This window comes from Notamacropus eugenii, chromosome 1 (genome assembly GCF_028372415.1).
Source record: "Notamacropus eugenii isolate mMacEug1 chromosome 1, mMacEug1.pri_v2, whole genome shotgun sequence".
Taxonomy (NCBI): domain Eukaryota; kingdom Metazoa; phylum Chordata; class Mammalia; order Diprotodontia; family Macropodidae; genus Notamacropus; species Notamacropus eugenii.
The window spans coordinates 652550649-652577897 of NC_092872.1; the positions used below are offsets into that span (position 1 = coordinate 652550649).

Consider the following 27249-nt stretch of genomic DNA (forward strand, 5'->3'; position numbering starts at 1 on the left):
CTTCAAAAGGTATATTGTATTATTATGATAAAATTGTTTACAAATTATTTCAACATACATTATCTTACTTGGGCCTCATAAAAATGCTATGAGTTTGGTGGACAGGTGAAATAAGAATCAGATAATTCAAAATCATACAGCAAATAAATGGCAAAGCTGGCATTTTGACCCCATATTCTCTTATTCTAAGACCATATTCTTTCAATTACACCGTGCTATCTCTTTAAAAATTTTTTGTTTAATTTTTCCTAATTATATGTAAAAACAATTTTTAACATTTTAAAAAGTTTTGAGTCCCAAATTCTATTGTTTTCTCTTTTCCCTCCCTCCTTCCCGCATATAGGTTACAAATATGTCAAACATATTTCCATATTAGTAATTTTGTAGAAGAAAATTTAAACCAAATTAAAAAAAGAAAGTGAAAAATAATATGCTTAGATCTGTATATAGAGGCCATCAGTTCTTTCTCTGGAGGCATATAGCATTTTTTATCATGAGTCCTTTGGAATTCTTATATCACTGTATTGCTGGAAATAGTTCATAACTGCTCATTGTACAAAATTGCTCTGGCTGTGTACAGTGCTATTCTGGTTTTGCTAACTTAACCCTGCATCAGTTCATGTAAGTCTTCCCAAATTTTTCTGAATTCATCCTGCTTGTCATAATCACATACCACAACTTGCTTGGCCATATGCTAATTGATGAGTATCCCTTCATTTTCCAGTTTTTAGCTACTACAAAAAGAAATGCCATAAATATTTTTTTGTGTAAATAGGTCCTTTCCCCTTTAAAAAAAAATCTCTTTGGAGTACAGATGTAGTGGTGATGGGGATGGGATCTGGATCCCAAAAAGGAAAAGCCCCTGGACTTTCCCATGAGGCCCAGGTCCCAAGTGTTTGCCTGGGGCAATAAACCCTTGCCAGTTAATTAACTGCCGTTTCCTTGTCTGCACCTAGCCCACTCCTTAATTCCATATAGACCCCTTCTTCTCCTGTATAAAAGATCCATCTTGTTTCCATGAAGGTGCTCAGATTTAATCTGACTTACTTGCATTAGTGATACAAATGATCAGATTCCTTAAGAATCTGGCCAATACAGCTAATTTCTAATAAGCTTTGTTTTTCTTTCGCTGAAAGAAGGCTTTGGTTGAATTCATTCTGGCAGAAGCCGTATATTGCTATTTTGGGGTCCCAGTACCCTAAACCTCAACATATGGTCCCCTGGACTGTAACTAATTTTGTTTTAACTTTTCTGATGGATCATAATAATCCATCAATAATCAATAGTCTATAATCAACTTCCAGTTTGATATGCCTAATAAGCAGCTGATGATGTGCTACTAGAGCTTGGGAGAAAACTAGTGTTGGATATATAGACCTGGGAATCATCTCAGTAGTGATGATAATTGCTCCATTATGAGTTCACCAAAAAATGTGTAGAGAGAAGAGAAAGGGGCATAAGACAAGTGCAGTTAAGGAATAGAATATACATAAAATATAATGACGTCTGTTTTGGATGTATTGAACATTTAGATATGTAGCACTTAAAATTTGCAAATTTTATGTTTTTTTACAAATATCTCATTTTATCTTCACAACAAACATGGGAAATAGGTGCTAGTATTATTCTCATTATATAGATGAGAAAACTGAGGCAGACAGAAATTCAGTGACTTTCCCAAGGTTACATAGCCAATAAGTGTCTGAGGCCATACTTCAAGTCAAGTCTTCTCAAATCTATTCTATTCACAACATTCAGAAAAGAGGACCAAGTGGGTTTTATGAGAACTGCTCTCTCATTTCTAAGACATTCATGAGCTCTTTGAGCTAGAAGGTTCTTAATCTCGCCCACTTCCCTTATTTTAAAATTAGAAAAGAAAACTGAAATCAAAGGAAATGAGTTGTTTAAGGTCAGAAGACAAATAAAACCCATGGTATGTGAATGTATATCATGTACACACACACATATATGTAATATATACATATATGTGTGTGTGTGATCTGTATATATCAGTTCATGTCATGAATTATATTTTCATAGATTCAAATCTGGAAAAAATCTTAAAATTTACTTAGTTCAACCCCCTCAGTTTTTGGATAAGACAGTCGCCCAGAGGGGTAACTTGGCATGGTCTTCCAGTTTGGATGTATAGCTAAATATTTTTATAAATCTATACTTCATAAAAGTTTTCATAATTTGTAATATTATAAATCACTCAAAGTCAAAATAAACTATTTGGTTTGGTTTGCTTTTTAAAATGGAGTATAAAGTAAAGATACTTGCTGATAGGAATATATAGATTATATATTTTAAAACAAAAAACAACACAATAAAGTTTATACTTTGTTGCTGTTTTTGTTGTTAGTAACACTTTATGTGGCAGGGTACTTATAATCACTTACTAACTGATCTCTGTTGACATCTATTATAATTAAGTTCATTTTAAAGTCAAAGTTAAGTGACTTGGTTGAATTTACATAAGGCTAAAATAAACCCAGGAACCAAAATCTTCTATACCTGGTCACATGATTAGGAATATTAGGACAGACAATATTTGTAATGCACTTAGCACAGTGTCTAGTACACAGAAGGTGCTTGATAAATATTATTCCACTTCATTCTGTTCCATTCCATTCCTGATCATTGAAATGATATGGCAACTGAATGGTAGGATGCCTAGAAAAATTAACAATGATGCCACAACTATTCCCATCTCCACTGAAATCAATTTAAAACTCAGCACTATGAGACATCACACTTGACTTCCAAGAGACTGAAGTGACTTGCCTATGACAAGGGCATTAAATATAAGAACAAGGGTGAGCCATGAACCAGATGCTCTGGTTCCTAATCCAATATTCTTTGCCCTCTACCACACTGCCTCTCACTTATTTATTTAAACAAAAAAGTATATTTGTTTAAATATTATTTAAATATAAAATGGTAGATCATTTTAAATTCAATAATTGATGTTTATATTTTTAAAGTGACTAATGAATGCAGAAATTTATTAGATGCTGAGTGAAATATAAAGCTTAGATAAAAATGATGCCTGTCTTCATGGAATTTATACTCTATAAGAGGACAATGATACACATACAAATATAAAATATTGTGGTTATGTCAGAAACAGTATAGTTAAACTATTATATAAGTCTGGAAGGAGAAGGGAAAGGTCATTTATGACTAAGAGATCAGGAAAAGCTTCCTAGAAGAGACCAGAATTTGAGCTGGTTTTTAAAAGATGGATAGGTAATATAGGGGAGACAGGGCATCAGAAGGGAACTTCCCATCAAGGGAATAGTTTGAATAAAGGCCTAGAAGTGGGAAAGTATAGGACATATGTGATGGGTAATGAGGAAAACGATTTAGCAAAGTATAGAGTATGTGGAGAAGAATAAGCAAGGCTGTAAATGCAGGGTGATACCTGATTATGAAGGGCTTTAAATGCCAAGTCCAGGAGTTCACCTGGAAGGCAAGAGGAAGACACAAAAGGGTTTTGAGCAAAGAATCATATTGAACAAATCTACATCTAATGAAGATGTCTGTCAATCAAAAAGTATTTTTTAAGTGCCAGTTCTGTGCCAGGAAGTATGCTAGCCGCAAAGAACATGCAGAATGCACAGAATAAAACAAGGAGCCCACATTCTATGAGGAGAAAGATCAAATAGCATTTACTTTACATACGTTATCTCATTTGAGTCTCACAAATTCATGAAGGAAGTGTTATGACTATCCTCATTTCACAAAGAAGGATGCTGAGGTTTAAAGAGGTTAAATAAATGACTTGCACAGGGTCACATAGGCAGTAAGCATCAGAACCTGGATTAGAATTAAGGTCTATTTGACTTCAAATTCAGCATTCTGTCAATGGCAGGATGGTTTGAGGTGGAGAGAAAAGGGGAAGGTGAAGACCTGTTAGGAGACTGTTGAAATAGTGTAGGCAGGCAGTTATAGGTTGCCACGATGGTAGCAAAATAAATAGATGGGAACAGATGGAAGAGATATTAAAGAAGTAAGTTTAGCATTACTTATAACCGATTGGATCCTTGAAGGGAGGGAAAGAAGAGTCAAATAGTAATGCTAAATCAGTCTTATGTACATGCAGAGTAGGTGGCTACCTTGGTAGTGGATTTAAGGGAGTGTGTGATTTATGAGGTCCTCTACCCACTAAAAAACCTCCCTCACTTAATAACTGATACCTGTAAGAGCAAAATTAGAGATGTTATTATCTTTGATTTACCCTCTTGTTAAAATATAAATATACATAGGAATAGCTTTATATTCAGACTAATTTATATTCTAGTAAATGAGGCATCAAGGTGGTCAGTGGATAAGTGAGTTTGTTGGACTAGGAGTGAGGATGATCCAAGTTCCAATTCTGCCATACATACTGGCTCTCTACACATTAGTCTTATCTGTGGATAAAAGCATTTACTTCATAAGGTTGTTGTGACAAATATGATGATAAAGTGGTTTTTAAACCTTAAAGTGCTATATAAATGCTATTCTTGCCATAAGTGCTATATAAGAGCTATTCTTGTATAAATATCTAATAAGTCTGCTACCTAGTTGTCATATTCTTTCATGGGTCTACATTATTTCATAACATGAGTGTATATAGGGGGAGGGAACAAAGAGCATAAGACAACAAATGGGATTTTGAGGCAGGGAAAAGTCAAAGTAAGGGAAGGATTGGGGCCAGCTCTGGAAAAAAAATCATCTTTTTTGATGATAATGCTTTCTGACTTTGTAATAATGCTTGAAGGTTTACAAATCATTTAATCTATGATAGTATATAAAGACAATTACTAAAACAACAAATTATGATATGTGAGTCTTGAGGTGATATGCCTTCCTGTTCTCTGTTAAGATATAGAAAAGAGAACATGTCATCTTCCCACATAGATATTGTGATGTTCAGTAAAATAAACAAATAAATAATATTCTAAAAGTATGTCACCTCTCTAAAAATAACCCTAAAAGCACATGTATAAAAATGTCAAAACTATTTTGTTTATATGCATGACAAGCTCAAGGGGAAAAATGTAAAGTAAATACTACTGCTAGATGGGAACAACCCTGGAATTTAAAATTTTTATATGAAAAAACTATGTAGGAACAGGGAGGGGAGGGAAACAAGCAACCCAATAACATGTCACAGAACAACTGCTAACAGAGCTTTCAGTTCATATTCATGCTTATACACATTTTTATTGAAAGAGACTTAGAGCCAGAAGTTTAGAGATCACAAGAACAATTAATCAGTAAACATTTATTGAAGGCCTACTATGTATGCGCAAGACACTGTGCTAAGTGCTGGATCATAGATTTAGAGCTGGAAGAACCATAACAGACATTCTAATAGTCTAACCTCCCTCACTACACATAAAGAAATTCAGCCCAAGCTCATAAAAGTAGTTAATGGTAGAATGAATATCTGAACTTGGATCCTCTGACTCTAAAACCTGTGCTCTTTCTCCTATACCAATATTTGTGACACTGCTCAAGTCCAAATATTCTAAACTTTTTTTTAAATGATGAGACCAGTGTAGTGTAGACTTCCATAACAGGAAAATCATCATGTGACTGGCAACACTGCCTTACCCACATCAGTGCCTTCCTAATCCAAATTCAATCAAAATGGGAGAAAAGAAAACAAATTGTCAAATACCCCCTCTTCTGTCTGTTTAGTGCTAGTAGAGTTCTGGGTACTGTTGGGGACCCAATAAATATCCAGATTACATTCTTTAATAGATGAGTATTCTCCTTCCTCATTGTCCTCCCCACTCCCCTTAATCTTGACTTGGAGACCAACCTTTAACTTTGCAGAAGGGCAATTACAGATCTTGCTTTCTGAGAAAGGTGGTGTAGTTTCTGTCTAGAAGGAAGGCAAGAGAAGGAGGTAAATGTCACCCTCAGGTTCTGGCTAGAAGGATAGCAGACACTCTTTGTCTGAAAAGGTATCCTTGGAGTTGGAGATCATTTTCCTATCTGACAGAGGAAGATGATAGTTGTGATTCAGTTCTAAGTGACAGCCATCCTGAATGGATATCTCTAGAAGCTTCAGAAGAAAAGAAGAGAGGTTTCCAACCTATCCCTCAAATGTATTTTCTGTTGGTCCTCTCTTCCCTGCTTAGCACTAGTGGAGCAGCAGTTAGTTACCAGAAAAATGAAGGCTAAAAGAGACTTATGATCATTACATTTAGATAAGCGACCTTGGAAATCATCTAGATCATCTCCTTCACTGAATTTCCACAGATGAGGAAAAGGAAGCCCAGAGAAGTTGTGATTGCCTCATACAAGGTTATACACATAACAACCATGAGAGCCTGGATCAGAATTAAGGCCCCCTGCCTCTTTCTTCTAAATCATGCTTGGCTGTTGTTTAGTTCTTTTCAAATCTTCATGACCCCTTTTTGGCAGGTGTGTTTCTTTCTTTCTTTCTTGTTTTTTTTTTTGTGGCAAGGATATTGTAGTGATTTCCTTCTCCAGCTCATTTTACTGATAAGGAAACAGAGGCAAACAGGGTTAAGTAACTTGCCCAGGGTCACAGTTAGTAAGTGTCTGAGGTCAGATTTGAACTCCCTTCTTTCTGACTCCCAAGTCCAATACACTATTCATTGACCAACCACCTCTCCTTAAACATATATATACATTATGAATTAAATAAATTTATTTAACAAATCCTAATATATTCTTATAGGGGACGCCTCAGAAAGCCTGAAAGACAATTAAGACAAATGAAACAGCACCACTTACACGGAACTCATCCCCCAAGAGGTGGTTCACAATGGAAAAAGCACTGGACAGCTATTTAATTTGAATACAGTAAGGTTCTTGAAGGGATCAACAGTTTTCGACGGTAGGGGTGGTACTTTTCTAACCAGTCCATCCAACAGAAGTTAGTTCTTTCCTAAAGTCTAAATTGAGACATTTAAACAGGAAGCTATCAGAAATGAATAGTTTACTGTTTTTACCTCAGTATGGCAACACATTCCTGTAAAGCTCATGTGAAACAATCTCTGGGATTTTAATCCCTTGCAAATTGTTCTATCAGGGGCTACTAGACCTGTATGGCAGTTCTAATAATCATATTAATGGTAACGTTTATATTTGTAGAAATATATATTACAATATACATATATTGCTACATGACACACTCAGGGCACTTTCTATAGCCTAATCTCACAGGCTCATTGAGTACAGAGCTGGAAGGGGCCTTTAGAGGTCACAACGCCCTTATTTTACAGACGAGGAAACTGAGACCTGGAGAAATCAAGTGTCCTGCCCATGTTCACAGACCCAGCGGGTGTCAGGTGGGACTGGGTCCCAGGCTCCCCGGGTGGCAGGTCCGGCGCGCTCCATTCCGCGGCTTCGCTCTCTGCATGCGTGGGGAAGCCAGGGCCCTGCCTGGGGGAAGGGGGATCACCAGCTCAGGCTAAACCGCAGGACAGAAGCCCAACGGAGCATTCCGACAAGCACCTCCGGAGCGGCGGAGCCTCCCAAGGGCCGGACAGGCCAGGGGTCTGCACGTGCGCGGTTGGGGGGCGGGGCCAGGGAGAGGAGGGGGGAAGCCCGGCGAGAGGCTCCCGTCCACTTTACGTTTGCCCCCGCAGAGGCCGCCTCCACCTCCTCCTCCAATTCCCCGCCCCTCCCCGGAAGTGACGTACACCGTCCGGAACCTCCTGGCCCGGCAGCTGCGGCGTCACCAGCACAGCCGGTGCGAGGCGGGGCGGGCGGAGTAAGGGATCCGGCAGCCAACGAACCGGGCACCGCGCGAGAGGCAGCGACGCCGGCGCGGGGGGGAGGGGTGGCCGAGGGCGAGGGGGCCAGCGGCGGCGGCAGCAGGGAGCTGAAGAGGCGGCGGAGGAGGGGAAGAAGGAGGAGTCCCGAGCGGGGGTGGGGGTCGGGGAGGGTTGGGGGGGGAGGGGGTGGGGGGGTGTCCCTGGGGCTATGGAGCCGGAGGATCGGGCGGGAGGCTGGGAACCGCCGGAGCCCGGCGGGGACCCCAACCTCACTACGAACCTGGGACCCTGCTCGCGGGGCTTCGTCCCGCAGAAGGAGATTGTCTACAACAAGCTGCTTCCCTACGCCGAGCGGCTGGACGACGAGTCCGACTTGCTGCTGGCCCAGATCAAAGGCAACCTGGGCCGGGCTGTGCAGCTGCAGGAGCTGTGGCCAGGGGGCCTCTTCTGGACTAGGAAACTCTCCACGTAAGTGACCCGCACGCACCGTTCGACCCGAGCCCGGCTCCTTCTTCCACCCCCTCTCCGGGGCCCGGGGACGAGTTCCTGTACTTGTATGTGTGTGTGTGTGTGTGTGTGTGTGGGAGGGGGGGATTCGAGGAAGGGGACCCAGGTCATAGATTCAGGGCGAGTAACTGCTAGCGGGAGGTCCTGGGCGTCCGGGGCGCTCTTTGTCCGCCCCGTCCTGGGTACAGGTCAAGTTCCTACTTCTGTCTCCTCCCCTCCTCTCGCCTCCATTCCTCAGGGAAAACTTGAATCTCTTTGCACCTGGCAACATTGTGGCTCGTTTGTGGTTCCTATGGGATCAGGGAAGAAGACATACTGGGACTCGGAAACCCTTTCCTGGGTTACTTTGTTACGGGGTCAGTTTCGGCTTGCTGGCTTAGCCCTGCTTTGCTTTGCTCAGGGGATTTTCGAGTTGTCTTTCTACCCTTGAGGCCCAGTCGCGGGGAGGAAAGAAAGCAAAAGCTCACCTCTAGGGCGATCTCTCTCTCTCTCTCTGTCTCTCTGTCTCTGTCTCTGTCTCTGTCTCTGTCTCTCTCGCTCTCGCTCTCCCTCCCTCCCTCCCTCCCTCTCCCCCTCCTGGTCTCCTCTCCTCACACTCTTACACATACACTCACACTCTCCTTGCTCAGACTGGAGAGTACTGCGTTTGAATTATATGTCCCCTAGAGGGTCTCTGGGAAGGAGGAATTACTTACTTTTGATTTCCCTATTCTCTTCTCTATTCTTCCTTTTCAAATGTGACTCTGATCTCTGACAAAGTCTACTTACCAGTTCCTGAATAGAGAGGTGTGCTAATAACACTCTGTTCTGCTTTTTAGTCTACTCTGAAATGGACTAAAAAGTTTGCCTTAAAATTCACTCTTGGGGCATGGGTGTTTGAATAGTGAATCTGCAATTAATAGGGAGTGAATGGACTATTAGCCAAAGGAAGCCAAAAGCTGCCTTCCTGTTGTAATATTTCCTTCCATTTGAAGATCTTTAGTATTTTCAGAGGAAAAGTGGGAAGGTTATTGTGGGGTTTTTCTTAGGTATCAGAATTGTGTCATTAAGCTTTATGAAACTCTCAGATGTATAATGTACCGAAATTAGTAACTGTTTGAGCAGTTAGTTACACATATTCAGTTACACAGAAAACTCATCTGCATTGTAGAAGTGTTAACTAAATGTCAGTAAAAACTGACAATGGAAAAGTATAGAGATGTTGTTTTTACTGCTTTTCTGTGGTGGAGAAAACTTTTAAAGTGAGAATTTTTGTTTCTTTTACTTTTCATCAGTCTCATTTTTAACCAAGATCCTTTAAAAAATATCTTCTGGCCTTGTAGCTAAATACAGATATGAGTGAATGAGCCCAAGAGATAAATCACTTGGACAGTGTTTACTAAAATCTGCTGGATAAATTGAATGACTCAGGATTTTATGATGTAATGGCCCTTTAAATTTTGCTATGGGATTGTTATTCTCACTTGACAGTTCTCAGGGACCTCAATGAAAATACTGTCTGATTTGGGAGAAGTAATCTCTCCAATAAAAAGCTATTTTCAAATTAGAACGAGGAACAATTTGCAACTTGTTAGAGAAGCTGTAAGATATCAAGGTTAAATATATCTCATTTGACCAGATTGTATGAAATGTTTGTAGAGCTGTAATTGGGGAAATCTTATTCTGGACAAAAGTGCAACAAAGTAGAAGCACCACAGTTACCCAGAAGTTTAAAAACAAAGAAACAACTTGCAAGTGATTAAAATCCCAGAGTTGTCATACTTGGGTAAATCCAAAGTATACTCTACTCATTGCTGATAGCTTTCTGTTTCAATCTGTCAGTTTAGACTTGCCTAAAGCATATCATTTGTGCTAACAAGAACAGTTCTTTTAAAATATATAATATGTAGTCATGTATAAATCAATATGCAGCTTGAGTTTTGTACCCAGAATCCATATGAATGTGAACAAGTATTTGTTTGCTAAAGGTTTTTGATAGCCACATTTGATAAAGTGGATATTTTGGAGTTACCTTGTTTGTAAAGCATCTTAACATGAGAAGGGCCAAGTAGGCTGAACACAGTTTTGGATAATGACCCTGGATTATCTATAGTTGAGATCATATCAGTAAACATTTTGCTACTGACATAAATAACAAGCATGCTCCTGTTTACCAAGAAATAATCTCGGGTAGAATTTTGTTTTGGAGCAATGGTTGAATCCTGCAAACTGATTCTTGTGATTGCATTATGTGACATTTTGAACTTAGTTGGACACATTGAGATCTAGGGTGTACGTTTTCTGCTAGCCATCTGTTAAAGTCATACTGTTTACAGTTGTACTTGTTTTCAGTTTTGCTTGCTGTAGGAGTTTGTATACAAATACTACTGAAACTTGTGGCAGCTGTCAATTACTGAGTGGTTTCCAGATTTAGAAATTTGCAGAAAGATGGTAATGAAATGCTGCTAGTGAGCTTTGTGACTTTGTGGCAATTCATTTAGACTCTCTGTGCCTCTTCCATATCAGTAAAGTGAGAAATGGTTTAAATGTTGTATAAGATACCTTTACGTTGAAATTTCATGATTGTTTTTCTCATCTTGCTGCTATAGTAGAAATGCTTAATATGTAAAATAACTAGTGTTTCTGAAAAGTTTTCTTCAAGTGGAATTTACAATTACACCATATTTTCCCAATTATATTATTATAAGTACAGTAACTAGGCAGAGCAGAGTGACTATTGGACACAGAGGCAACCCAGGAACCACAGCAGTGATTGAAAATACAGAGATGCTGGAATGATTCTATTTATGACCCATAAGTATATATTCCAGACTGGGTGTCATAGAGCTGTTCAGTCATCACTTACACTTTGTAGCTATTAATTGATGTTTGAATTTAATTCTGGCTTAGAAGGTGCCCTCTAGTCTCTCTTAATTCTGTACTTAGTCTAAACATTTAGTATTTTAAGCCCTGTCTATTTTGGTGTGTAGTCCTTGGAATTTGTTTTGGATAAAAGAATGGTTGGTTGTCTGTGGGAATAAGCCTCCTGAAATAAATGTGGCCTAGTGCCAAGGGGCAGCGATGTGATGTAGTGGATTAGAGCATGGGCCTGGAGTCAGATAGATGCATCTTTCTGAGTTATAATCTGACTTCAGTCACTTACTAGCTTTGTGAACCAGGGCAAGTCACTTAACCTTGTATAAGTTTCCTCCATCTATAAAATGAGCTGGAGAAGGTAATGGCATACCACTCCAGTATCTTTGCCAAGAAAACTCCATATGGGGTCACAAAGACTTGGACATATCTGACCAACAACCATAAAAGTAATATATTAAAAACATAGTATGAATTAATTTCTAAAAGGGAAGCTGGTGGTACATGGATAGAGTGCTGGGCCTGAAGTTAGGAGGATCTGATTTCAAATCTGAACCCAGACCCCTACTTACTGGGCAAGTTACTTCTTTGACCTATTTCACCATGTTATTATGAGGGTCAAATGAGATTTTTTTTTTTTAAAGTACCTTGCACATTAGAGAAGCTATGTAAATGCTTATTCCCTTTCCTATCCTCAGAATGCTACAGGGCAGAAGTAAATACAGGGTATTTTCAAAATGGATATCATTAACTGGATAGACTGGGAAAAGTTTCTCTGGAGGAGATGTCATTTGAACTTAGCCTTAAAAGAACATTGATTCTAACAGTCAGAATTGAGATTCAGCCTAGGTGTCAGGGACAAATTGGAGAACAGGTTATATTTGCCTGGAAAACAGAGTACATGATGGGGGAGGAATATGTTCTAAGGTTAAAAAGATAAGCTAGAGCAAAATTTTTTCAGGGCCTTAAATGCCAGGCTGTTTGTATTTATCTTAGAGGCAATACATTCAGTTATGTTCTTAGTTGGAAGGGACTTCATTGACTACCTAGCCATCCCATAATTGAACAAGCATCCCTGAGGACATATCTGGCAAGTGGTAATCTAGCTTTCTTTACTTGAAGTCTCTTAATGAGGGAAAATTTATTATTTCTCAAAGTAGCCAATACCACTCTTGGAATGGGAAGCAACTGAAGGTTTCTTTGTCTCTAAAATGAAGAGACTGACTTACATAATCCCTTAAGGAATCTTTTAGCTGTAAAATCTTACATTTCTCTACCTCTTTATCTAAACTGCTTAGATATTAGGCACTCCCTTCCACCATATTGGGACCACTGGTGAGATCACAGTTTAATTGTCCAAAGAGAGGAAAGTGAAGCAGAGATAAAGCACATTTTTCTCCTCCTTTGCGGTTTGTGTTTTCAAATTCTGGTAATGTGAAGTTGATTCAGTGTAACAAATTTAATACCTAATGGTACAGTGGAATTCTCTTACCCTGAGTTGCTTTATAGTGAAGTATGATTGTATGTACTGTATTCAAGAACTATTTCATTTACTAATTAAGGAGTAGTTCCCTTTAGAATGAACCAACAATTGTTTAATTATGATCAAGAGCACTGGGTAGCCTTCTAGCACAGGAAATAGATTATCCAATTGAAACTACATAATTCATTTAATTAGATTATGTAACTACCTGAAGTTGGAGTTTAGCCAAGATAGTGAGTTAACAGATACTTCTCTTTGTGAAAAGTAAAAAAAAAAAAAAAAAAGTAAAAAATAATGTGGCTATGGAGGCCCTGGAATTCAGAATCTTGGCTCTTCGGTGACATTTGACATTTCTATCATTCAAATCAGATTATTGTTTGGTTCAGCACTTGGAGGGTGTGGTAGACCCCACTGCAAACTGATGGACTTAAAAGAGAAGTTAAAGGTTTTTCACTTAAATTATAGTTCAGCTTTATATAGTGCTTTACGGTTTGCAAAGTTCTTTTCTCCTAACGGCCTTTAAAGGCATAGGGCAAGTATTATAGATTGAGGAAACCCAAACTCAGAAGAAGTGAAGTGGATTGTTTAAGGTTACTTGTTAGTAAGTGTTAGTAGCAGGAATTGAACTCAAGTCATCTGATTTTATGCTTCCCATGGTCTTTTCATTACACCATGCTACCATAGCAGTAGAATTTGAAATAAACAAAATTGATAATAGCCTAAAATTTGGGTTAAGAACTTTCTAACAACTGGTATTGTCCAGGAATGGAATGCAGCAGCTTTATGAGATATAATGGGTTCCCTTTCACTGGAGTTCTCCATGCTGTCTCTCTTACCACCTGTCAGAAAAGGATATTTCACAGGAGTATGGGTTGGACTCTGAAGTCTGTTCCATCACTTATGTTTTGTATAGCATGTCATACTTTCCCTAGTATTTTTAAATTTTTATTATCATACTTGATCCTTGAAAATAGGGTAGGTGCTATTTTACCTATTTTATAAATAATGGATACTGAATAATAAAGATTTCAATGAGTTGCCCAAAGTCGTATACTAGTTAGCAAAACCAGCAGTAGAATAGGTATCTTTTTCTCCCAAGCCAGTGCTTTTTCAGCTAGACGTGATGTCCAGATAGGAGAGGCAAAGTACTAGTTTTCCTGAAAATTTTTAAAAAACAATTATGGATTCTAAAAGCATTTACTTTTTAAGATAAACCTTCATAAATGAGACAGATATTCTAGCCATACTGATTTAAAATGTGGAGCGAGAGCACCAAAAGTGCATTTGTAACAAAAAATAATTTATTTTACTTTTAAATGGTGAAGGATTTATGAAGTTTCCAATAATATTAGTAACAAATAATAGCTGGAATTTATATAGTGCATTAAAACTCAGCACGTCATCTAACATTTTTTCATTTGATCTTTCACAACCTAGTGAACAGATTTAACAGATGGAGAACTCTTGGCTTGCACATAATTGGCATGTAAGTGATTGGTGATTGCCTTCATTTTTAACATATTTATAGGTGTTCAAAGTGAGATTTGACCTTAGGTTTCTCTGGACTTTAGGAGTAGGACTGTTTCCTTTATACTATGCTGCTTGACTGCGTTCAATTGATTTAACAGTATCCACTATGATTAATAGCTATTGAATGAATGAAAAACCACTGTTCGTGTTACATATTGAATAACTCAGAAAGAAGGCAACAAACAATAACACTTATCTTGTAGTTATTTTGAAGTTTGAATGTGTTATTTTGTAGCAGTAAATTTTCTTTAGTTTCCAAATGTATATGTCCTTTGGTTAGTACCAAGTTTAATTGTTTCAGTATGGTAAGGGATGCAAGAGTGGCTTTGACATCACTATATTTCTTTTCATTTGGATTACTTTGTAAAATAGTAGACTAAGAACAAGCATTATTAAAAATTTTCCTTGAATGTTGATTTTTCAGGGTGCCCTATTAATAAATTGACATACAACTTCTAAAGTAACCACTGAGTTTTTTTAAGTTCTATTTTGCTTTTTTACTAGATTGTCGAAACAAGGGGTTTGGATTTACTTAATCATCATCGACAAAATTCAGATTATTACCTTTGACTAAATGTAATAGAGTGTAGATTTTGATGCCCTGGGCCAATCTTGACTGTATTCCCTACAGACATGTTTTTTTTAAGAAAATAAGACCAAAATGTAATTATTCATCATGAGCAACATTTTTGTTTCTGCACTTAAAATGAAGAAGTCTGCCTTGGGGAAAGTTCTTGGACCAACTTTACGTGATTAGACAAAGAAGGGGGGAGAGGGCATTATAAGTAGAAGAGGGAGGGAATGTAATTGAAACTGGAATGAACAAAGTTAGGTGATAGCAAGTAGAGTAGCTTAGAAGCAGAGGGTATTCATGTTGCAATAAATTGATTCTGTTATGGGGAACCTGATACTTTTAATTTATAATTTTAAAATTTTTATGGTTTTATGGTTTTAGTTGAGTTGCCATACTTCTCCATAAGCTATCTAAAATGAAATGAGAAATAGAGTATACATTACATAATCAGTCTGGTTTACACATAATTGTTAGTTGCTATTTAGATGTATGCTTTTTTTTTTTTTAAGCATTTAGTTTTTGTTATTCCCCTTGAAAAATTTAAAGAATTGCTTCCATTGTCCCTGGCTATGAAATGAGTATGAGAATATTATAAAGGTTGTTTAATTAAAAGTTGATTATAATTAGTTTATATCCCCTCTTCCCATGTTAGATGGCAATATTAAGGATATTTGGGCTTTTATGATGTCTTGTTCCATTTTTAAAATTTTTTTTAAAGAAACATGTTCAGTTATTAGCTTTGGGATTTTTTTAGAGCAAAATAATTTCATGAACATATGTTGTTGAATGACAATAGTACCAGACAATTCTTTTGTAAAAAATTGTAGGGAGTAAAGAATCTAGTTGTTTTTTAAAACTATATATCCAACTATTAAAACATAGCTACATCTTTGCAACTTATTATCCCTTACTGGTTTTTTGTTTTTGTTTATTTAAATAAAATAATGCTGTATTTATTAAATACTCACTTTCATATTCATTTATAGATATTATAAATAATTTCCTCCCTGAAAATCCCTGTAAGCCTTATTTTGGCATAGAAGTGATCGAAGGTTGTTGAAATTTGTGTCAGTGGAATGTGAGCTCTGGGAAGTTCTACCAAACTGAAAGGGCTTGTTGTTCAAACCTGGTTATAGACTGTCTTTTGCTTTAGGTCTAGCCTAGTTCTGTTTTGAGTGGCTCACCACCAGGTTAGCATCAGAGTGATTAATTTTTTTAGCTACTGTAAGTCTCAAAAACTGCCTACCAAGTTGTATACTTTAAGTTAAACAATGCAGGCACTTTGCAAGAAGTTTATATTCTAAATCATTGAGTCAGTGATGATTAATTATCTTGTAATGTACTGTGGTGGGGTACTATGTTACATACAAATATGAGAAGTTGTCCCCTCTCTTGAGCTGCTTCTAGTTTAGTTGGTAGATGAGATACAAGTGAAAAGCTTGGTAATAGTGGTGCAGTGGATTAGAGCATAGACCTTATATACTCGGGAAGTGCTGAATTGAAATCTACCTTAAGACACTTTTATTAGTTGTATGTCCCTGAGTAAATCACTTAACTTCTCTGTGCCTCAGTTTCTTCCTCTGTAAAATGAAGATAATGATAAAATAGTGCCTACCTGCTAGAGTTATTGTGAAGATAAAATGAGATACTTGTAAAATGCTTTACAAAACTTATGATGCTGTATAAATGCTGCTATTACTACTAATGCAAGATTAATTTAATTCTTAGTATCCACTTGATACATGACATAGTACTGGGCACTGAAGACATAAATATATTAAGGTAGCTTTTGTAATCAAGAGAAAAATCTTCCATCTTTTCCTTCTATCCTCTTCAGATTATATTGTGTAATTATCTAAGAGTGATAACTCATAGAATGTCCTAAGGGCAGAGTAAAGATACAAAGAGAGCACTGTAAAAAGGTTTATGAAGGAAGTGACTCTATTGAGCTGGGAAAATCAGAGAAGACTTCATGGAGAAGTAGGACTTGGGCTTTGAAATTAGAGGATTCCAACAGATCAAAATGGGAGGAGGAGTGGCTCTAGGCATGGGGATAATCTACAGAGCAAGATGGTGTAGTAGAATGGAATTTGAAGTCAAAGGACCAGTGTTCGGATTCTAGATCTATTATTTATTTCCTGTGTGTGTATTTTGTTTCTAATGTCTAAATCATCTAAATATGATTAAATCACCCCTCACTCTTTTTTTTTCCCCAAAAATGACCTATTAGGCTTCTTTAGATCAGCGGTTCTAGATACATCGTGGTCATAAGTATTGAATGAAAATGGAAAACACTTAAGTAAGTCCATTTTGGCCAAAACCAAAAGAAGGTACTAATGGGGAATAGTGTGAAATATGGCTGGAAAAACAGATGATAAAGGACTTTAAATGCTGGGTAAAGTGTTTAAACTTTATCTCATACATAATAGTGAGCCACTGAATGTTGAAGAGAGTGTCATGGTTGTACACATGCATCAGGATAATGGTGCCCTCAGCAGAGATGGGAAGTTGGGAGGAAGGACAGACTTTGGGTGATTAATTCAGTTTGAGGTTGTAGTGCCAGAGGGACATAGGGCAATCGGATATAAGATAGAACATGCTTAATTTTTAGACCATATCAGTGATATAGATGCCAAATGCCATAAGTTCAGGGGAAGGTGGGAGCCCTGTTGACTAGAGACTTTTTTGTGGAAGAAGTAGGACTTGAATCTCTTAAAATAAATAGGATTTAGGTGGGTGATTTGGAGATTGTAGTACTGGAAGAAACATCAGAGTGATAAAGATTGGAAATCAGTTGAACAGAATTGCAAGAGTTGGAAGAGGCCTCAGAGTTCATCCAGTCCAAGGCTTCTTAAACTTTTTCCACTTGTGACCACTTCAGCACTTCTTAAACTATGTTTAAATCAGAAAGGAGTCCTCTGTACAACATCCCATTAAATGAGTATCCACTTGAAGGCTGCCTTCAAGTGAAGGGAAATTTAATTCTGCAAAACTGTTCCTTCTATTTTTTCATGCTGTAGTTGTTAAGAAGTTCTTGGTTATACTTAGCCAAAATTCAGCTTCCACCCATTGCTTCTGGTTCTGCTCTGAACAACCAAACAGAACTAACCTAATCCAGTCTTCCATATGATAACCCTTAAATATTTGAAGACAGCTATTGTGGTTCTCCACAATAGGGGTAGCTACATGGTGAAGTGGATAGAGCTCTGGACCTGGAGTCAGGAAGACTCATCTTCCAGAGTTCAAATCTGGCCTCAGATGCTTTGCTAGCTGTGTGACCCTGGGTAAGTCACTTAACCCTGTTTGACTCACTTCCTTATCTGTAAAATGAGGTGGAGAAGGAGATGGCAAACTACTCCCCTATCTCTGCCAAAAAAAACCCTAAATGGGGTCACAAAGTTGGATGTGACTGAACAACAACAAAACTGTGGCTCCCAGGTCTTCTTTTCTCCAGACTATATATCCCTATATTCTTTTAATCAATTTTCATATGGCATCATCTCTAGTTTCCTCACTATTCCAGGGGAGGACTTCATAGAAGTTTCATTTAAGCTTAGACCTTGAATTATGGATAGAATTTGGAGAATGATAGATAAGTTAGATGATGTAGAAATAGCACTAAATGCCTGAAAGAGATGGAAAAAATAAGGTTTGAATGGGGAGCATGTTTTAATTTTTAAAGCTTAGTAGAAAGAAGAATATATTCCCCTTGTGTGGCCTAGCCAGAAGAGGAAGAAGAGATGGGGGAATGGGTGGGAAAAGTGAAGGGAGTGTCATTTCAGTGGTTAATAAATACCAAATGATTGCATTTTTTTTGTCCCCTAGAGATTCTTATGAGTGTCTGCAGTTGTAAAATAGCATCCCTCTTTGTGATATAAACTATTGAAACTCTAGTGACTAGTGTACTTAACCCAACAATAGACTTTTCTATTTGTTTAATCAACAGTGAATTCTGACATGGTAGTTTAACCAATAGTGAAGTCTTCTGTTTGGGCCAGATTTGATGGTCTTCAGACTACCTTCTCCTCTAAAATCTTCCCAAAGATGATGGACCTGTTTAATGATATGTTGTCTTTGGAACTTACACAATGGTTCCAAGATGACTCGCCTGATTTAGTCATATTATTTGCTGTTTGCAAGTCTGGAAATTTTTCAAAAGGAAAACAAAGTGGTCCCCCTGAATCATTTATTGTTTCCAAACTGCTATGTTATAAAAGTGGGTGACATCTTAAAGCAGTGTCATTGTTGTTCTCATTTACTGTACTGTCCCACTCTGTGGCTCCCCCTTTCCACTTCCTCTGCCCCTGAGGTGAAAGTTTTATTGTTGACTTTTTTCCATGGCTTTAGTTAGTTTCTTTGTTTGACAAAGTATCTGCCCACCTTACCTTGCATCCTAGCTATTTGTGTTTGAGTACCAGCAGAGTAGAGGCTAAAGCTATCACAAGTACATTCAAACAGTGGTATATTGAAAGTCTCTTCACAAGGTCTACAGCAAAGATGCTAGTTTACTGTGTTCCTCTTCCTTAAGTAGAGAGACACCTAATAAGGAACCAAGTTTAGTATCATCTCCATTGTCTTCATAATTAATACAGGGAGGAAACTAAGGCTTATAGAGGTAAAGTGACTAGTTAGTAGCAAAACTGAGCTTAGAAGTAAGTCAGTCTCTTTCCTCTACACCTCAACTGCACTGGTGACAGTTTTGACAAAGGAACAAAATGTCCCCAGGGAGTTGTCTGTCCTTTAATAATCTTTCTTATTGTACTAATTTGGCTCCTTTTAATCTTGACAGATAATGATTATATCTATTCCTCCCCATCTTCTGGCCCCTAAAGTCACCCTATGAGTAGGAGATATCTTCAGAGGAAGATTCAGATGAGGGAATCATAATATTCAGATTTGGAAAGAATGGAGTTAAATGTTCCTCTTCCCTTTGTAAAATGTACAACTGTTAGACTTTTCAAAGTGTACCCATGTATCTCTGGAGCTCCAGGGTACAAGTATAAAACATACTTCAAGGTCTGATGCTTTTATCAGTGTGTGGTGTTCTACTAGTCCCTCTGCACTTTTCCTTATGGCCTTCATTATTGCTGTGGTCATTTCTCTTCACTAATTTATAACTGTCTGGGTAGCAGGGAATTAAAGATAACTGAGATTGTCTTGTAGCCCCTGCTTGGCTTCGGGAAACAAGGATTTGGTTATCCTCAAAGAATTTAAGTCCTAATGACTAACAGTGTCAAAAATTTGAAAGCAAAATAAGGTGAATATACTTTATATCTGAATTTTTCATATTGTATGTGGTAGTGAGGGATGAAGGGTATTTGAATAAAAACATAACACTAAACTCATTTAGTTTGTGCCTTTTTCCTTTTTCAGCTTATTTTTGTCAATTTATTATTAATTGAAATTTCAAACTAGCGGAGAATAGGTGAATTAACTAATTAGCAAGAACTTATTAAATATTTTTGTTGTCCAAACACTGAGAATACCGTGACTAAAGTGTAACACAGTGCAAGAAACTCAAAGGACTTAGTTTATTAGGGGAAACAACATATACACATGAATATATAGAGAAGGGTTGAAAAATAGTTTTGGGAGAGACATAACAGCTGGAGGGAGAACCATGAAAGGTTTCATGAAGAACATAGCACTTGAGCTGAACGTTGAAGAACACTGGCATTCTAGAAGGTGCAAGTTAGGAGAGTGTTATGGGGGACAGCCAATGCAAAGGCAGAGAAGTAGGACATTGAGCATCGGGAATACATACACTGAGTGGGCTAGTGTGGCTGGAGGACAGAATGCAAAGAGGGGAGGGACTCGGTTATTAAATCTTTAAATATCAAAGACTTTTAAAATTTTTCCTTAAGGTTGTAGGGGTTGCTGCTGGCTTTTGATGGGGGTTAGAAGAAGGGGAGTGATGTGATGTGATGTGCATTTTTGAAAAAATCACCTTGGTCATGGTCAGGATTGATTGGAGTGGGAGGAGATGCTTGAGGTTGGGAGACCAAGCTTTTGAGTTTGTCCAAGCTGGAGGTGATGAGGGCCTAACCTAGGTTGGCAGCTGTGTGTGTGTGTGTGTGTGTGTGTGTGTGTGTGTGTGTGTGTGTGTGTGTGTGTGTGTGTGTTTGGGGGTGGGTGAGGAGATGGAAACAAAATGTGACTGCTGACTTACTAGTGGGGTGAGAGTGAGGAGTGGAGGCCATGCTGAAGTTACATAGAGTCCAGTAATTAGGAGATAGTGAAGGCATCACTTATAGATGAAAGTCTGGAAGAAGGGTGGGTCTGAAAGGAAAACAAATTCTCCTTTGGATGTGCTGAGGTTGAGATCCCTCTGGGAAGGAAGTGTTTTTTGAAATATTCAATAGGCATTTGTGGGTGAGGGACTGGAGTTTGGGAGGAAGACTAGATAGGATTAGATCTATTGATACAGAAGCCATCTGTATACAAATGATAAATCCATGGGAACTGATGAAGTTACTAAGAGAGGATGTAGAAAGGAAAAAAAAATGAGAATAGTGTCAAATAGAACAGAAGAGATCAGAAGGATGATATGAAAAGAGACCATTAAATTGTTAGCAGATAATTGGTAACTTTAAAAAGATCAGTTTCAGTTGAGTGCTGAGGTTGGAAGCCAGGTTGAAGTGGAATTTTAAAGAGAGCAGAAAGAGGAAGTTGAGGCATTGAGGGTAGGTGGTTTTTAAAAGGAATATAACGGAGGAAGGGAAGAAAGATAAGATCTCTTGTGGATGGGGGAGACTTAAGTGCCCTTTGTATATTGCAAGGATAGAATCAGTAAGTAGGGGAAGACTGAAGATTAGAAAGAGAAAGGGAATGACAGTAGGACCAGTCTTCTGGAGGACTTACGAAGGATGAAATCAAGGGTGCATGTATAAAAGTGGTCTTTATGAAGAACAAGGTCCCCTCTTCATCAGCAGCTGGAATAAAGTAGGAGATGCTGTGGGGGGAGGTGATTATTGATGTGAGGGGTTGTGAGAGGAGGAATTGTAGAAAGAAGAGTAGAGAAAGTTAAGTGGATAGTCTTGATTTTCTTCCCCCCCCCCCCCCCCCGTGAGAAAATGTGAAGCAAGGGCTTTTGCTGAGATGGTGATAGGGTGTGCTAGTCAAAGGATTGAGAAGAGGTTTCCAGGAGGTGTTTATAGGGTGAACTAGTGAGAATCAATTTGGAAGGGTAAAAGAATGCTCTTGCTGCCCTGAGTATAATTGAGACAAGTTAATAAATTTATATTGGATTCAATCAGCATGAATCATCATAGGCTGTGTGTGTGTGTCAGATTTTCAAAAGTTCCACTTTTACGCTTGTTGGGATTAATTTGTTGATTTTTTTTCTAGTTTTTTTAGTTGCATATTCAATTCATTGCTCATTTTTTCCTCTTTTGCTAATGTATTTGTTGAGTGATAAAAATTTTCCTTTGAAGGCTGCCTTAGTTCCATCTTAGATTTTGAATTAGCAGGGATTTTGGAGGTCATTGAATACAAAGTTCCCTCCCTTACAGAAGGAAAGTATAATGTTCCAGCACAGTGCTAAGCACTTGAGATGCAAAGGAAGACGTAGACTTTAAATCTGAAGCCTTAAAGAGGTGATTTGACCAAGGCCACTGGTAATATACAGGAGAATTAAGAATCACACCCATTTTTTACTTACTCTTTTTCCCCAGTGATTTGATGTAGTTTTCCCTCATGGGAATTTATCTGTTCCTTGCTCTTAAAAAAAAAAAAAAAAAAAGATTTGTGCATTTTAAGCTGTTTTGAAGTAAAATGGAGTAACTTGACTATTTTCCAATTTTTGACAAAGTGGAAAGAACCCCCAACAAGTAGTCAGAAGACCTGAGTTTGAGTCCTGGCTCTGTTACTTAGTACCTGAGTGACCCTGGATAAGTCAATGCCTGTCTGGGCCTCAATTTTTGCATCTAGAAAATTAATGTCTGTCTTTGCATCTCCATCACTAGAACAGTATCCGCCCATTTCACCAGAGGAAGTCTTCACATGCTTGGGGTAGATTCCCTCCTAACTCACCAATGGGTTTGAGGCCCCTTGGTTACCCTCAGCTTGGTTTGGCCCATCTGTCGAAACAGCTTACCAGGGTGTGTGGCTGCTACACATGCTGCAGCTTCTTGGAGCCACAAGTGAGAATTGGGTGGAACAGGTGGACACCAAATGTAGAAAGAGCCCTGAAAAGGGCTTGTAGCCATTTCACCAAAGGTACTAGTCCTCCCTGAACACACCCTACACCCCTTATGGAAGGGCTTATGGAAAAGCATAGCAAAATTTGGTTGCCCTGAGAAGTTCATCAGTATTAAATGACAATTTCACGATGGCAAGTTCGTCTGGGTTCTGGTTAGTGAACAGTGCTCTTATGCCTTCCCAGTCACCAATGGAGTGAAACAAGGCTATGTGCTTACTCCCATGGTTTTTACCATGATGTTTTTAGCCATGTTTTCAGCTTTCAATAAGGATGAACACAGCATCAAGGTCAACTACCTTACTGATGGTAAGTTCTTCAGTTTGAAAAGGCTACAAGCCAAGAACAAAGTGGAGGGAGTATTGGTGCATGATTTTCGATTTGCAGATCATTGTGCACACAATACAGCCTCTGAAGCTGAGAAGCAACAAAGTATGGATCAATTCTCTGCTGCCTGTGCTAATTTTGACCTAATAATTAACACCAAGAAAACACAGGTGCTCTATCAGCTGCCATCACACTATCCATACGTGGAACCATCAGTTACAACAAATGGAGAAGTTTTGAATGCTGTGGGTAAGTTCACTTACCTTGATAGTGTACTTTCCAGGGATGTACACATTGACAGTGAGGTTGATGCATGCATTGCCAGAGCTAGCTCAGTGTTTGGGAGACTGAGGAAAAGTTTGGGAGAGAAGAGATATTATACTAACTACCAAACTGAAGGTCTACAGAGCTGTTGTGCAGACCTCGTTGTTTTGTGCCTGTGAAACATGGACAGTCTACCAGCGCCATGCTGGGAAACTGAATTGCTTCCATTTGAACTGCCTTAGGAAGATTCTGAGGATCACCTGGCAGGATAAGGGACCAGACACTGAAGTCCTTGCTCTAGCTTAACTGCCAAGCCAAACCATGCTTCAGACAGTGCAACTCTGATGGACTGGCCATGTTGTTTGAATTCAAAATGTACACTTGCCAAAAAGACTATTTTATGGAGAATTTGCATGGGGCAGGTGATCACATGGTGGTCAGAAGAAATGATACAAGGACTCTGTCAAGGTCTGTCTCAAGAACTTTGGATTTGACTGCGCAACATGGGAGATACTGGCACAGGACCACTCAGCATGATGTGCCCACATCAGAAAGGGTATTGTGCTCTGTGAGCAAAGCAGAATTCAGACAGCACAAAGTAAAGGTAGGATGTGCAACTTTGGAGTATTCACCCAAATATTCACAGGGACTATCTGTGCCCAACCTGTGGTAGAACATTCCAAGCTCATATTGGTCTGATCAGCCACAGTTGGACACACTGAAATTTCACTTTATCATGGTGATGTCATTTTGGTCTTCTTCAAGAAGGAAGGACAACCAACTAGTAACTGGCAAGTTGTAAGTGCTTTGTAAGTACTTGTTGACTGACCCACTAACTGAAAGTATTAGGCTAGATAGGTGACTTAAAAGGTCCCTTCCAGTTTAATCTATGATACTGTTATCTTAAATCCTTTGCTTTGAAATTAAATAACTGGTTAATGGTAAAGTTTACAGCAAAACTTTACTTACTGACCCTTTGGACTACTAGCAAAATTATTGATTTTTGTTACATTTGAAAATTTCTGCAGTGTGGTTTAATTTGGTTTAATGTTTTTTGTTTTCATAAGTTTTCATAATTGGTACTATGAATAAGGCTAATATCCTCAATACTTAGTGGAAATAAATATTTAACTTCATCCTACATTTTATTAAAAAGTTACTGTTCCCATGTATGCATTTGAATGTTAACTTAGAATAAAAATTAAAGCATTTGCTTAATTCTAAAAGATTGTGAGGGGAGGCAGATAAAAAGTGCTTTGTGTTGTCTGTCACTGTTTGTTTATCGTGAGAGGATGGAAGATAATGAACTTGTTGTCATCATTGACTATGGAATATTTTATGAAAGTTCCTCCTGACTATATTTAGGGCTTTCAGATGTTTCCAGGTAGGTAATATAGTGTGAGGAAATTTTTATTAGGCTGTGTATAAACGCAGGAGTCACTTAATTGTGGGAAAAGGTATATTGTAGAAAACAAGGGAAAACTTACTATGTCTCAAGAGCCAGACAAATTCTGTATTTTAACAACAAAGTACAATAGCCTTAAGCTCAATTAGATTCATTCTTCTTAACTCCCAAGGGCAAAATTGAAAACTGTGTGAAGAGGCAAATTTACTCATGCTGAAAAGAAGCACTCCCTTATAGTCCACCCAAAAGTAGACTAGGTTACTTAGGAAGGTAATGTATTTCCTCCTCATTAGAAATCTCCAAGTAAAGTTGGAAGGCTTCATGGAAGAGGTGAAATCCATGTTAGACCCTGAATGAAGGGCGGGAATTCAGCAAGCAGTAGAAAAGGCCATTTCAGGTATACCTGTTAGCCTGCGTGCAGAAAAGGACAGGATAATGGAAGGTGGTGAGTAGTTCACATTGGCTAAAATTCAGAGTCCCTGAAAGGGAATGGAAAACAGGTTGAAGCAAGATTGTGGAGGGGCTAGAATGCCCTCCTAAGAAATTAATGCTTTATTTAGAAGGAAGTGGGAAGACAGTGATAATCTTGATTTTTGAGTACAGGAATGATATAATCAGAGTGATATGTTAGGAAGATTTTGTGGCATGATGGAGACAGAAAGAATGGGGACAGGAAAATGAGCTAGACTGCAGTGGTTGTCTAAAGGAAAGGTAATAAGAGTCTTGAACTCCAAAGACAGTCAGAATGGAAAAGGGAAAAGAATGGGAAAGAGGTTAAGAGACTGGCTACCATTGCATGTTTGTTGTTAGGGAATGTAAAGGCTCTAAGAGGATTCTAAGGTTTCACATCTGGGAGAATGATGATATAGTCAAAGTATTAGAGAAGTTGAGAGGATGTATAGGATCTTTTTTTTTTTTTTTTTGCTCGGTGGGGGGAAGGGAGACAGGGCTTAGAACTCGACCAATTCATGGTGATTTTGAGATATTAGTGGGCGGTGGAGGTATGGAAATGGAGGGGAAGAGGAGGAAGGGAATAAGCATGTATTTAGTGCCTGCCATGTGTCAGGTACTTTGCTAAGTTGACAAATAATTTAAAAATGTTATCTCATTTGATCCTCACAACTACCCAGAAAGGTAGGTGCTATTTTTATCTCTGTTTTACAGTTATGGAAACTAGCTAGTAAGAGTCCAAGGCCAAATCTGAATGCAGGTCTTTTATACTCTATTGACAGTGCTACCTGGCTGCCTCTGTATACAGCCAACTATTGAAAATGCAGAATCAGAATTCTGGGGAGCTTAGCTTGTGGTTGTAGATTTGTCAGTTATCTTTCTAAAAGTGATGATTAAAACTACAGAAGCGATTGAGATGGCCAAGGGAAAAGAGGCCAAGGACAGAGAGTTAGGGAATGGCACTATTTAATGAATTAAAGGATGAGGAGGAGCTGGACCAAGTGACAGAATGAACTGTCAGAGGGAAGATGGAAACCATGAGAACTGAGTGCCATGGAAACCAAGGCAGAAAAGGAATTGATAATCAAAAGTATCTCTGCTTCATGAAGATCAAAACTGATGAAGACTGAAAGAAAAGTTTTTGGATTTGATGATAAGGAAATAATTAAGGATCTCTTGAGAGAAGCAGGAGTATTGAAAATAGAAGCTAGATTGTGGGGGTTTAAGGAGTTAGTGGTTGGAAGTGGAAGAGGCAACAAGTGTAGATTGTTTTTGTAGAAGCTTAGGCAGCATGGAACAAAAGCTAGAGAGCTGATATTGAAAGCCTGGGAGCCCTGGATTCAAGTTCTGCCTCTTGACACATTGGCTATGTGATTGTAGACAAATCTTTTAGTCTCTCATGCTCTGGCAGCTCTCTCAGACTGTATGTTATAGAGAAGGTGCTGGTCTGCAATGGTAGAAATTTCTTCACCTGGGAATTCCTTATACTAGTGAAATCACAAATCCAGTCTCTGTCATTGGCAGTGAAGGAGAGAGGAGAGGAGAGTGATTATTGCTTGGGAAGTGGCTGGAGCATGGCTACCTTTTTAAGGATATAGAACACCTTAGGTGTTCTATGAATGAACTTGTCATCGTTGACTGTGGAATATTTTATGGAAGTTCCTCCTGATTATATTTAGGGCTTTCAGGTGTTTCCATAGTGTGAGGAAATTATGTTAGTAGGTAAGGAGAAGAAGATAATAGGAGAGTGAAGATAACTGATGGAGAAATGTCCTAGAAGAGAAGTTAAGGGTTTGGCAATATCAAGGAAAAGGCCACCTAGTGGGCAGTGATTTTAGCTTTGTCCAGAAGGAGGACCACATCATGCTATAAGATATTGCAGTGAAAGAAATGAAGTAGTTCTCTCTCACT

General features: G+C 38.4%; 1 protein-coding gene across 3 annotated transcripts in view; it reads left to right on the forward strand.

The window, feature by feature from the left end:
* Window positions 1-7941: 7941 nt before the first annotated feature.
* The window catches only part of PSME4 (proteasome activator subunit 4), a 115371-nt gene continuing 96063 nt past the window's right edge, over window positions 7942-27249 (forward strand). For all 3 annotated transcript variants that reach the window (XM_072635572.1, XM_072635571.1, XM_072635573.1), the window contains exon 1: window positions 7942-8216. In XM_072635572.1, the coding sequence (XP_072491673.1) occupies window positions 7957-8216 (260 nt within the window). In that variant the 5' untranslated portion in view covers window positions 7942-7956. The remainder of the gene's footprint in view (window positions 8217-27249) is intronic.